Source organism: Schistocerca cancellata, chromosome 9 (assembly GCF_023864275.1).
Source record: "Schistocerca cancellata isolate TAMUIC-IGC-003103 chromosome 9, iqSchCanc2.1, whole genome shotgun sequence".
Lineage (NCBI taxonomy): Eukaryota > Metazoa > Arthropoda > Insecta > Orthoptera > Acrididae > Schistocerca > Schistocerca cancellata.
The window spans coordinates 288329726-288342680 of record NC_064634.1 but is presented as its reverse complement, the minus strand read 5'-3'; the positions used below and the strand labels follow the sequence as shown (position 1 = coordinate 288342680).

At 43.5% G+C, this 12955-nt stretch overlaps 1 protein-coding gene across 1 annotated transcript in view; it reads left to right on the top strand.

Annotated features, from left to right (window-relative positions):
* Window positions 1–11987, top strand: part of LOC126100294 (putative fatty acyl-CoA reductase CG5065) — a 282092-nt gene extending 270105 nt beyond the window's left edge. Inside the window, exon 10 of the mRNA XM_049910901.1 lies at window positions 10473–11987. Within this exon, the coding sequence (XP_049766858.1) occupies window positions 10473–10632 (160 nt within the window). The 3' untranslated portion in view covers window positions 10633–11987. The remainder of the gene's footprint in view (window positions 1–10472) is intronic.
* The last annotated feature ends 968 nt before the right edge of the window (window positions 11988–12955 follow it).

Here is a 12955-nt window from a genome sequence, read left to right as displayed (position 1 = left end):
AGTAGATACTGGGAGATGAAGAAGCTTGCACAGGATAGAGTAGCATGGAGAGCTGCATCAAACCAATCTCAGGACTGAAGACCACAACAACAACAACATTTTGATTCTCTCTATTATTTAATGAGCGTTTTATTAATGTGATTGTGTATTATTATTGATTGATTTTTATTTGGTTTAGCGATTGCTTTTCACCGTTTGCTCCTTTTATTTAAGTTGAGTCCTTTTAATTATGTTTGCGGTGGTTATGAAATCTATATTGCTTACTGCTCTCCGTAAGTTAAAGAATACGGTAATACCACATGCGTTTCGCAGCAGCAGATCTCGTTGAGTCTTCTTACTGGAACTTCTCCACCTGAAATCGATAAGGGTAATTTATCGCTCTGCGGAAATCGATCGGTACAGCGAAGTGCTATGGTGTGTCGTGTGTATGGAATGTGGCGTCCAACTTAAGTTCGTGAAATTATTTAGGTCTTCGGAGGAATATTCTCGACGAATCCCAAAACCGTGTAAAACTGCAGGTTCGAACCATAAAACCACACAACACTTCCGAACGATTTGCGTCTTTATAATCGCTGAATATTTCTTTTGAAATGATTAAGGGTTATGAACTCTACACAACTGATACTCCTTTTGTGCTTTTATATGTATTTTCTTCAGTACCATAAAACACAGATTACTGCGTTAATGGCGGCTTTCAATAATCTCCAATCCGACATAGAACATAGGGCGAGCTGAGTTTCACATGATCTCTGTTTGCGGAATCCATGTTGGTTATGATGAAGGAGATTTGTATTATCTAAGAACGTCATAATACGAGAACACAAAACATGTTCCATTATTCTACAACAGATTGACGTAAGCGAAATAGGCCTATAATTTTCGCATCTGATTTATGACCCTTCTTGAAAATGGGAACGACCTGCGCTTTCTTCCAGTCGCTAGGTACTTTACGTTCTTCCAGCGATCTACGATAAATTGCTGATAGAAAGGGGGCAAGTTCTTTAGAATAATCACTGTAGAATCTTAAGGGTATCTCGTCTGGTCCGGATGCTTTTCCGCTACTAAGTGATAGCAGTTGTTTTTCAATTCCGATATCGTTTATTTCAATATTTTCCATTTTGGCGTCCGTGCGACGGCTGAAGTCAGGGACCGTGTTACGATTTTCCGCAGTGAAACAGTTTCGGAACACTGAATTCAGTATTTCTGCCTTTCCTATGGTGGAAGATACGCTTCCAGTTATGTGGTAGGAAAGCAACAGATATACAGGGAAATCCAAAAGGCAGTAACAGATGGCGTTGGACAACAACACGTCATTGACGCCGCATGAGAATCGTATACAAAATGAGCTGTAGTGAGAGAGGGAGTCAGATGCAATAACAGTTGCGGCATGTTGACTTCACCAGAAAAGGCAAGCTGTGAAGCTTTACTTTGAGAACGGAGAACCCGCTACTGCAGCTTTACGAATCTGTAGCCATAAGAAGGGTATTCGAACGGGTAAAGGTCCTGAGACAAAGTCTGTGTGAAGAAACTAATCACGAAGTTCGAAGCCACGGGTTGTTTAGGTGATGACAACCTAGTGGACCACCAGACACTAGTGCCACTGCTATTCGGACAGTTCAGGAAGGAATGGAGACTTTAGCGGGCTCATCTTCGCATGGTGAAGTGAGTGCTCGTGAAGTCGCACGTCGCACCGCCATTCTACGCGCTACTGTTTGGAGAGCACTAAGGGGTACACTCCAATACTGTCCGTAAAAAAATCCAGCGTCATTACGAACCGTCAGCCGCAGTTTTTGCGACACTGAGATCATTGCGGTGTGGGCCCATCAAAAAATGTGGGAAGATGACGTGTGGTTGCCTAAAATTTTGTGGACCAACAAAGTCTATTTCACACTCCGAAGGTCTGTCAACACCCACAACTGCAGAATTTGGTCTAACTAAAACCCTAAACTATCATGGAAACCCCACTATATGACGAGAAAGCCACGGTATGTTGTGAATATACCACATCATTTGTGATCGGACACGTTTCCTTCGAGGAAATACTGGGTGCTGCTTTTCAAATCGTCAGCGTGACGGGTGCGAGGTACGCCTACATGTAACAGAATCACATCGTCCGTAGCCCGGTTGATAAACACCTGCTGGAAGGTACGACTTTTGTGGAGGATGACGCTCCACCCCATAATGCTAGATGTGTGAAAGACCTCTTGCGAAAATGAACAGGTGAGGATCGCGGGCTGAGCCGCAACTTCCACCATGCTTGGCCTCACAGGTCCCCAGACCTAAATCCGTGTGATTATTAATTGTGGGTTTGCCTGGTGTCTACCGCGATTGTCCGACTTCATTAGAGGCGCTAAAAGACAACACCCGACGGCCGTTGGCAGTTTCTCGCAGTAGCTACTGATGTGCTGTACAGTACTGTTCACAACATTGTCCCTCGACTGTATTGTTGATGAAGGACGATCGACATGTTGAGCATTTGTTATAAAGAACGTCGTCTTTCCTAGAATTCAGTTGCTATGCTAATTACTGCTTTTGTATCTTATAAAGCGCCACCTGTTGCTCTTTTGTGCATTTTTGTTTGAATAAAACCCCATGTCATTTCAGGCACGTGTGTCAATTTTTATCTCTCTACCTACATCATTCCGTGAAGTATTAAATTTTCAAATGTTAACGGGTTTTTAGGTCATCCTGTACATGACTTCTACTGGTTCTGGTGAAGATCAAAACTCTAAACCGTGATGGATCTGTCATCGTATAAACTTCGCTTGAACACAAGTTTAAGGCGTTCTGGTTCTTGTATCAAGATTTCCATGGCCCAAGGCCTCCTTACTATTGCCCTCAGGACCACTGCGTTTTAGTACGGTGTACGACAGCTCATCGCATGTTGATATCGGTCCATATGCGTTGGTTTTTTTACAAGCACAGTGTCCTGGAATCCTATCACCCTTGCTACAGACCAGTATTCTTACCTAAAGAATGGAAAGTTGCACAAGTAACACCAAAACCGAAGAAAGGAAATATGAGTAATCCGCTAAATTACAGACCAATATCAGTAACGTCGATATACAGAAGGATTTTGGAACATATACTGTGTTCGAGCATTATGTATTACCTCGAAAAAAACGATTTATTGACAAATAGTCAGCACGGATTCAGAAAATATCATTCTTGATAAACACAACTAGTTCTTTATTCTTACGAAGAACGAATGCTATCGACAGGGGATGTCAAATGAATTCCATATTTTTAGATTTCCAGAAGACTTTTGACACCGTTCCTCAAAAGCTTCTTCTAACCAAAATCCGTGCCTATAGGGTATTGCCTCAGTTGCGCGAGTTGATTCGTAAATTCCTGCCAGAAAGGTCACAGTTCGTAGAAACTTACAGAAAGTCATCGAGTAAAACAGAAGTAATATCTGGTGCTCCCCAAGGAAGTGTTGTAGGCCCTCTGCGGCTCCTAATCTACATAAATGACATAGGAGCCATTCTGAGCAGCCCTCTTGGATGTTTGTAGATGATGCTGTCATTTACCGTACTGCAAAGTCATCAGATGATCAAACGAATTGCAAAATGATTTAGACAAGATATTTGCATTGTGCCAAAAGTGGCAATCGACTCTAAATAATGAAAAGTGTGCTTTTATATGTATTTTCTTCAGTACCATAAAACACAGATTACTGCGTTAATGGCGGCTTTCAATAATCTCCAATCCGACATAGAACATCTCCCTTCCAATGTCCAACATGCAATAACTATCTCTTTGCCGTAACTTAATACAGTCTGTATACCTGTGTTATCGAGTCCGCACGGAGATGCTTAAATTCCACAGAGTATTTATCTCTCGAGCAGGTATTTTACATTTATCGTCGTATTAATAGTCCGTCGCACTTTATTTATGGGTTATTGCATCACGAAACGCAACATAATTAACCAATTTGTCAGGAAGAATAGGCGCATAGAATTCATCATTTAAGGAAGAGAACCACAATTGTGACTTTTTTATATCATAAGATGACATTGTCTTGTATATGTGTATAACCAGTTTAAATAAAACTTTCTTAAACTTTGCACGTGACTAGATTATTTTTTATTACGGTAAAAGCAAAGGTAGCACAAGATATCTTTAGCGTCCCCTCCTTGAGGTTTTTCCGTATCCGCCACTCTTCACACCTCCTCAAGGGTCGCTTAAGAACTGACTGCAGAAATGTGTGGCTTAGCTGCTCCATCACTGTTCTTCATTCTTTTTGCTCCCTGCCCACGATCCTTGTGCTAGTTGGAGTTCTAGTAGAACTCATAAGCGATCCCTTCGCCCTGTTTCGTGCAATTTTTTGTAGTCACCTTCCTCAATGATCGAAGCTCCCTGTCCATCTGCACAAGAGGTCTGGCTGCTCTTAGTTTAGCTGAGGTTGCTCCTTCGTGCTCCCCCTTCACAGTTGAAACGACCGCTAAACCCGCAGGGCAGAACAGGTGATTAGGATTGTGGAAAGGGCCAAATAAGGTTGGGGTGAGTTTCACCTTAAAATTGTGATTTATTGTGATTTAGTAACACATTTACAACCAAAGCGGCACATAGCCGAACTTTGACAACTACGTGTTTTCAAAATGCAATTGTTTCACGGCTGAAGGCCTTCAGACAAGAAATTTTAAAAATGCAGTTAAAATAGCAAATAAAATAATTAAAACATATTTTTATTACAGCTAGGCTGAAAGCCTAAAGGCAAAAGTGGATAGACAAACATAAACAAGATGCAATACAAAAGCCGAAGGCCCACAATAAAATTTTGATGATTTTAAAATAAATTAGCATAACCTTTCAAAGGCAGAAGGCCGCAATGTTTCGCTTAAAGGGTAATTTTAAGAATAAGGTTCCAAGCGGCTATGATAGATTATAAACAAACAATTAAACACCGGTGAGAAAAACAGTAAAGGAAACGGCACTCTGTAGCCTCCAGGGAGGTCGGTCTGCCCTCGTTCACTTAGGTGAGACAGGTGGTGAGCCCAACTACACTTGATCCGTCGGAACCCAACCAGGGGAAGCTACGGACCGACCGACACAGCGACTTGCTTGCCACCAATCAGTACATGAGAACTCAAACACAAAAGGCTACGAACGTGATTAACCACAATGAAATATGTATTAGCTGTGAAAACTACACACTATGTTGGGCAGCGACAACAGGTGAGGAAAGGACGCTGCCTGAAATTACGTTAGTGGCCAGGACAGGTAACCGGAACACTAACGGCCACAATGCAGAAAATTCCGCTGGTACACTTGAATTCTAGTCAACCAGTGTAGTTAATTCCACCGCATGGCGGCTAAATTTCGGCAATAGAAACACTCGGTGTTGCTCACAGGAAAACCTCCCCAACAGCGAACCACCGAAACGAACCACACCATTTGAATGCACGTGGCTTGCGTAGCTGAAACCACTACTCAACTTTGATGTCCTGGGTCGGTGAACCACGAAGCTCGTAGCGATCGGACTGCTCCACGCACGCTGCGCAGGGAACGCCACCGGACCCAGCCGACTGCATTGCGCGGAGATAACTTCCCTGGTCCGCAGCAACCGACCGACGACCCGCTGGTCCGTCCGCGGCTGCTGCTCCGTAGCGACTGCACTGCTAGTGCGTCTCCGACTCACTTCCAGACACACGACGGCGGAAATACTGGCTCGGACCCAACCATGCAGAGGAAACACGCCCACTGGCTAAGCGACATCCCTGCACCAAGAAGGGATCGACCCAAGTTCCACAAGATGGTGATTGAAGGGGCCCAGAAGCGCTCGGAGAACCAGTTACACGTCGCCCGACGAGACGACCGACCTCTCAGAGGCAGTACGCCGACAATTTTTAAAATAACTTATCAAAGGAAATAACGGCAACTACACACACAACCTGACAAACACTTGCACGAAGACCTGAACGATACCCAATAGTAACTAAGCACGCGCGAAGACAAGTCGGGAGTCGATGCACACAGACACAGCTGACTCATGAACGATCGGCGAGCCAAAACGCGTCGTCCGGTAGGACGACCGACCGACGATCCACCAAGACCGTGGCCCGGCTGAAGTGATGCGTGGCGGCAATGGTCGGGCGAGCCATGTCGACGCAGATCTCACTGCTCCAACCCGACTGCACTAGTGCCGAATTACAACTCCCCGACTGGCAGGTCCGGACTGCGCTCCAGACGCGTTCCAACTGACTGGTAGACCCGAACTCGCTTACGACAGACAACGACCGGGAAGTAACAGCAGTCGAGCAAAGATACTACGAGAGGGCATATATCGATACGCGCTTTTAGCGCCGGTCACTGTCAGGCAAAGCAGCAACTCAGTGACAGTAGTAATTTAACGAACGTAAAAACAAGGTGTAAAATACATGATGGCGGGAAAACGAGCCGCGCACGGCTCAACAGTCACATCATCAACAGACCCCTTTAGAAGGGTTGTGACGGGTCCCTGACGTATTTGTTACTCATGTGACATTCAGTGACTAGTCCACTTTCGAAGTCGCTGAGCTTTCCTGATCTTTGCATTCTGCTATGGCTGCTTCTCCGCTGACGACACAGTAGCCCCGCCTCCTTTTTTACTGGCGGGTCCGCCTCTCACGACATCTGCTGGTCAATTCCGCATTACATACGGTTATCGGGATGTTTTTCATAAGATAGTGTAGATTACATAGCCTAACAAATGGACCTCTTGTGTTCTAAACCTCACGGTGTTTAGACGATGTATGGTCTAGCGTAACTCAACTACGATAACATCGACTGAGATACTGAATATCCTCCGATCGACTGCGCGCTGAGTGATGTCTCGAACACTGTCGATCTGCTCTGCTTGCGCACCAGTCACCTTGCTCGGTGCGCTGTTAGTAAACACTTTCACAACCGCCCGTCCAGACGGCTCTCACACATGGTCGTCTCGAGTATCGCGCCGTAAGCGAGAACTGACTCGACAATAGCTGCAGCGGCGCCCCAGTCAGGCTATTCTGCGAAAGTAGCCGCTTGCGCAAGGCAACGCAGCAGGCAAACACCGGGAGGCGGCGCCCCTGACTCGTGCACAACGCGTCCTTCAGGTCACGTGTCTGCGTCAGGGGGAGCGTGCACTTCGAGGCTGATCAGAATTCCCTTAAACATTACAAAAAGCTTCTATAGCTGCAAGAGACAGCCGATGGGAAAATTCTACAGTAACTTTAAATCTTTCGCTCGGAATGCAGTTAGTGCGTACTACGTGATATCGATGGAGCTGAAAATATCTACATCAGTACTTCGCAAGCCACTTGACGATGTGTGGCGGAGGTCATTTCTGGTGCCATTATTTGATCCGTCTTCCATTTTCTACTTGCGAGTGACGCTAGAAAAGAATGATTGTCGGTAAGCGTCTGCATTAACTCCAATTTCTCGAATTTTCTCCTTGTGGTCATTTCGCGAGACGTATGTGAGAGGAAGTAATATGTTGTCCGACTCTTGTCCGAAAATATTCTCTCCAAATTTCAGTACGAAACCTCCCTGCGATGCACAACGCCTTTCTTCTAGCGTCTGCCGTTGAAGGTTGTTGAGAATCTCTGTAACGCTCTCGCACCTACTAAACGGTTCCGTGAGGAAAACGCATCGTTCCTATTGGATCTATTGGATCTTCTCAACCTTTTCTATCAGTCCTACCTAGTTAGTGTCCCGGATTTATGAACAACAATCAAGAATCAGTCGAACAAGCGCCTTGTAAGCCACTTCTTTAGTGGATGACTTTCATTTCCTTAAAATTCTTCCTATGAATCTCAGTCTGACATCTGCTTTTTCTTCTATTTCTTTTTTGTGCCATCATTACACATAAGGGCGCTCTGAATAGTTACGCCTAGATATTTTACGGTTTGCAGCAGTTTCTCATCAAAGGTGTAATTGTACAATAGTGGACTTCTTCTCCTATGTCTGCGCAAAATGTTACATTTATTTAAGTTGAGGGTCAACTGCCAGAGCCTGCACCATTCATCAATCCTCTGCAGGTCATGCTGCAAACATTATCTTCTGGCGTTGCTACTTTCTTATAGACAACCCCATTATCTGCGAATAGCCTTATATAGCTTCAGACATTTTCTAATTCATCATTGGCCGGCCGAAGTGACCGTGCGGTTAAAGGCGCTGCAGTCTGGAACCGCAAGACCGCTACGGTCGCAGGTTCGAATCCTGCCTCCAGCATGGATGTTTGTGATGTCCTTAGGTTAGTTAGGTTTAACTAGTTCTAAGTTCTAGGGGACTAATGACCTCAGCAGTTGAGTCCCGTAGTGCTCAGAGCCATTTGAACCATTTAATTCATCATTTAGAGATACGCTCCTACCACACTTCTTTGGGGTAAAGCAGGTTGTAATCTTTAGAGTTACACTAGCTGTTTCTATAAAACATGTAAGTTTCACAATGCTTGTTCCTTATAGAGGGGACTTGCGCACCAAATAGGTGCCATGCGTCAGTAAGTAGTATTAGAGTCTTTGACACCCCAACCAGATTTTACATAGGAGTGTAGCTGGTTATTATCCATAATAATCATGTCATTAAAAGACATATTTTGCACTGCGGACCCCAAAGAACAAAAGTTAAACATTATTCCCTTTGCGTGCAGTGACCTGTCCAGGAGCTTTCTTCAACATCACGAATTTTTTTGTTAAATATTAGGGCAGTTCATCTTATTTCGGACACCCTATAATGATGTGGTGTATTGCGTTCATTACCAGCTTAAATGTCTCCCTACTTTTTTCAAAGTCGATCTTTCTTGTACTTGTCTGTCGTTGAGGGTCTTCTGATTTTTCAAGGTAATACTATTCATGTGTTGAAAACTAAATTTCACTGCAGCACAGCTGTAAACGCATTCCAGTGCAACGCAGAGAACTAGCATGCACTGTCGTCTAGTCGCAACGTTTCAATGGATCTTCGCCTGAAGATGACGAATACACAATCCATTGAAACGTTGCGACTAGAAGACGACGTCACTCGGCTGATAACCCGTGAAGATTTCATAGCTGAAATACGCCGAGAGAGCCTGCAATTGCATTTAATAGTAATTTCCAACCAAGCTGATTATTCCCTTTTTGTGCACAGTATTTCTAAGACCCTTCTAGTTGTCTTCATTGGGTGCCACCAGCTATGGTTTTAAATATCGTCTTTGTATGTGGCTCCACCCAGACTGGTAGCATACGTAAGGTCACTAACAAATAAAGAGACGGCTGACTCTGTCGCTGAAACGTAATGCGCAAAAGAGGGAACTTCAGCTAGTTTGGAAACCGTACTAGCATGCATTTTTTCTCTCACACACTATCGCTCTGTGTGCTGTGACACACGGGTTGGCGCTGAGGGGTATGTACCATGCGTGCATAGTTGTATCTTGAGGGCAGAATCCTTTGTCAGGCGTAGAACTTGAATAACGAAGCTTTGCACAAACGCAAATATAAACTTTGTAATTCCAAAATGCAGCGTAATTTTTGCCAATTGCGGCGTTATTTTTGATAAATTTGGCGTTATTTTCTATTAAATTCAGTGCTATTTTTTGCCAAAGTCGGTATTACGTTTTTGCCTTACTTTTTGTCAAATTTGATGTTATTTTTTGCCAAATTTAGTGTTATTTTTCCCCGAGTTCGATGTTCATTTTTGCTTGATTGGGTGTTATTTTTGCCAAATTCGACAGTCTTTTCTAGGCAAATTAGGTATTATTTTTTAGCAAGTTTACAGGTACTTTTTAGTTAAATTCGGCGTTATTTTTGCCGTATTTGGTGTCATTGTTTGACATATTCGGTGGCTTTTTTCGCCAAATTCGATGTTATCTTTTTGCCAAATTTGATGTTACTTATTTGGAAAACTAGACGTTACTTTTTAGCCAAATTCGGTGTTAGTTTTTGCCAAATGCGATTGTCATTTTTGCCAAATTCGGTATTTTTTCAAATTCATGTTTTTTGTCAAATTCAGTATTGGTTTCTCTAAATTCTGTGCTTTTTTGCCAAATGCCTCGTTAGTTTTGCATACTATTGTGCTATTTTTGTCACCACATCAAAGTTCGTTAGGCGGAAAATGAACTATCCGTTTAAAACTGTACGCAAACCTAAACCTTATGGAACTTAGAAGTCAATACGCAGTTTTAACACTCAGTAACTTATCAATTACGATTATTAGTAAACTGCGGCCCTGAGGTTTATAACATTTTTATATGGCAGAATCAAACATATCGCGATATTTCGTAAAAATTGTAGATTCCGCGTTATTTCTCTAAAAACCGCTTATTTTCAGTTATTTCTCGCGTTATCGTTTTTCGGAAATTATCTTGTCCCTTCCAATAAAACTTACGCTTGACTAATGTCAGGACTTTCGACAGCATGCTCCCTACCTGAGGGTCTATCTTGTGTTAGCAAATGTGGCTGAAGCAGAAAAAGTTTCCAACGCTTAGCTTCCTTGTTTGTGCTCACAGTGTAACACGTGTGTGTCTGTGTGTGCAGGATGTACTGGGTCCATCGCGCGACGCAGGTGGCGCTGTTCGTGCTGCTGTGGCGGGTGCTCATGATGCGGTCCGAGGCGGCGCGCCAGTTGTGGCGAATGGCGTTCGCGCTCGTGCTTCGCCTCGCTCAGGCCGTGCCCGTCGTCGTCCGGCACCAGTGACCACTCGCGTGCCATCTATCGGCCGCGCGCCTCACCGTCAGCACGCCAATGCCCTCTGCCGCCCGCCTCGCGAAATTGTCGGAGACAGAGGACAGTCGTTTGGCCGTTGAGAGCGGCTCCCGACTCACACTTCGGGACATCTGCGGACAACGTCTGCGTTCCTGAGAAATTGTTCGCCGTATTTGTGGTACTAATGCCATTGTGAGCCTGTGAGGTTCCGGTTAAGTACGTTAAACTTCACACTACCACCTCCAACATCAATGAGCAACTGTAACATTACCAGATACACAATACGAGACGAGACATTCACAGCTACTTTTCATCCTATATTCATAAAATTCCCACAAATTTTAAAAATAATTAGAGCGATACATCAGAAACAATCTAGCAAAAAAATTGAAACATCTTGAAATCCATTTTACTAATGTGCTACATTTTGCTACTTCATGATCTTGATCATGCTTGTTTGACCATCTGACAAGCGAGGAGTTTCAGATCGCATGAATTTAGACACAATAGCAAACACAGATAATACCATAAAGATAGGCTCTGTTACACAACTACAGTCACATGGCATAAGGAATAAAAATGTTAAATCCTAGCACTACACAAGTAACTGCCGTCTCCTAAATATCATTTTCATTTTTTCAAATATTTCGAAAGTTCACATGTTACAAGTACGAGCACGCGAACTTGTTTTATTGGAACTGGAACGTCGACATGCAGTGCCTAAGGTGATCTTTTATTCGCCGTATAATTTTCAATATTATAATACACATAACGGACATCCGTACTACAGAAAAAATTTCACTGACGACAGCTGTTTAGCTTTCTGTGGTTCTTTTTTCTGTCAGCAATGAGCAGAAACTGTCAGCAGAAAACCCATCTTCATATGGCCATTTCAGACGTCGTACGAGACCTAAGACAACCAACGTTCACAACGGTATTTTCCATTCACATTTCTTCCTGAACGTCTTTCTCGCTAAAAGACGCATATCAGGATCAGCAGTCATGCAACTCCAAGCAGATGAATGTCTCCCTCTCACTATACACAGTAACCAAGGCTGCAATCGTTGTAAAACGTGTTTTCATACTCAGACTGAAGAAGTCTTATTGCAGTCTAAGAGCTGCATTATGCATTTTGTATGGGTGCGTGGATTGTTTTTGGCACTGTTGGCTTAATTCAGTGTCATCGCCTCTCTATATATATTCAAAAGGACTACGTAGAAATCGTTTCGATGTTATTTACAAACACATGTTTTATATTTTGTATAAGATGTTTTTATTGTACCTATTGTAAGTAATGCTAACTATGTTAAGGAAAAAATGTAACTTAAATTTGTATTCACGTTTAATAAAACGATATATATTGTAAAAACTTACTTGTCGTGTTCTGTCAATGTAACACCTGTTTGTTCGCCTTGTGAATAGCACTTTACAGCTTAAAAGAAACAGCTGGGACACTGGAATTGCCAGATTCCTCAAAAGTACCCCCAGCAATGGAGAGAAAGCTCACAACGGGAAGCGCTACAAGTAATTTGAAGATATTCTGAATGGAAAGTATTGTTTGGTGACAAACCATTAGAATCAATGCTGATGTTGCCAGAATGAGATTTTCACTCTGCAGCGGAGTGTGCTCTGATATGAAACTTCCTGGCAGATTAAAACTGTGTGCCGGACCGAGACACGAAATCGGAACCTTTGCCTTTCCCGGGCAAGTGCTCTACCAGCTGAGCTACCCAAGCACGACTCACGCCCCGTCCTCACAGCTTTACTTCCGCCAGTACCTCGTCTCCTGCCAAGTTTGGAAAGTAGGAGACGAAGTACTGGCGGAAGTAAAGCTGTGAGGACGGGGCGTGAGTCGTGCTTGGGTAGCTCAGCTGGTAGAGCACTTGTCCGCGAAAGGCAAAGGTCCCGAGTTCGAATCTCGGTCCGGCACACAGTTTTAATCTGCCAGGAAGTTTCAGTACTGATGTTCTTTAACAAATAGTCGCCAGAATCCTTTAGTAGGCATAGTGTAACTGAAGGTGGTACTGTGTTGCCTTTCTCCAACTTAACGAACTGATTTGCTCAACCGATTATAGGTGGACCTACGTTGTAACATAGAAACCTAAATTCTTTTAGTCAAACTTTCCCCCACACGAACGATCGTCAGATGTCAGAGAGGCAATAAGTGATAGAAGAAGGCGTAGGAACGACGAGGAATCGAACGATGAATAATTGAAGCTTCACAACCATCCACTTCTGTCCCCAGTACTTTATTGTAATTCTAGTTCCTTTTTATAATACATTCAGATATGTCGCATATAACGAGGTTCACAAA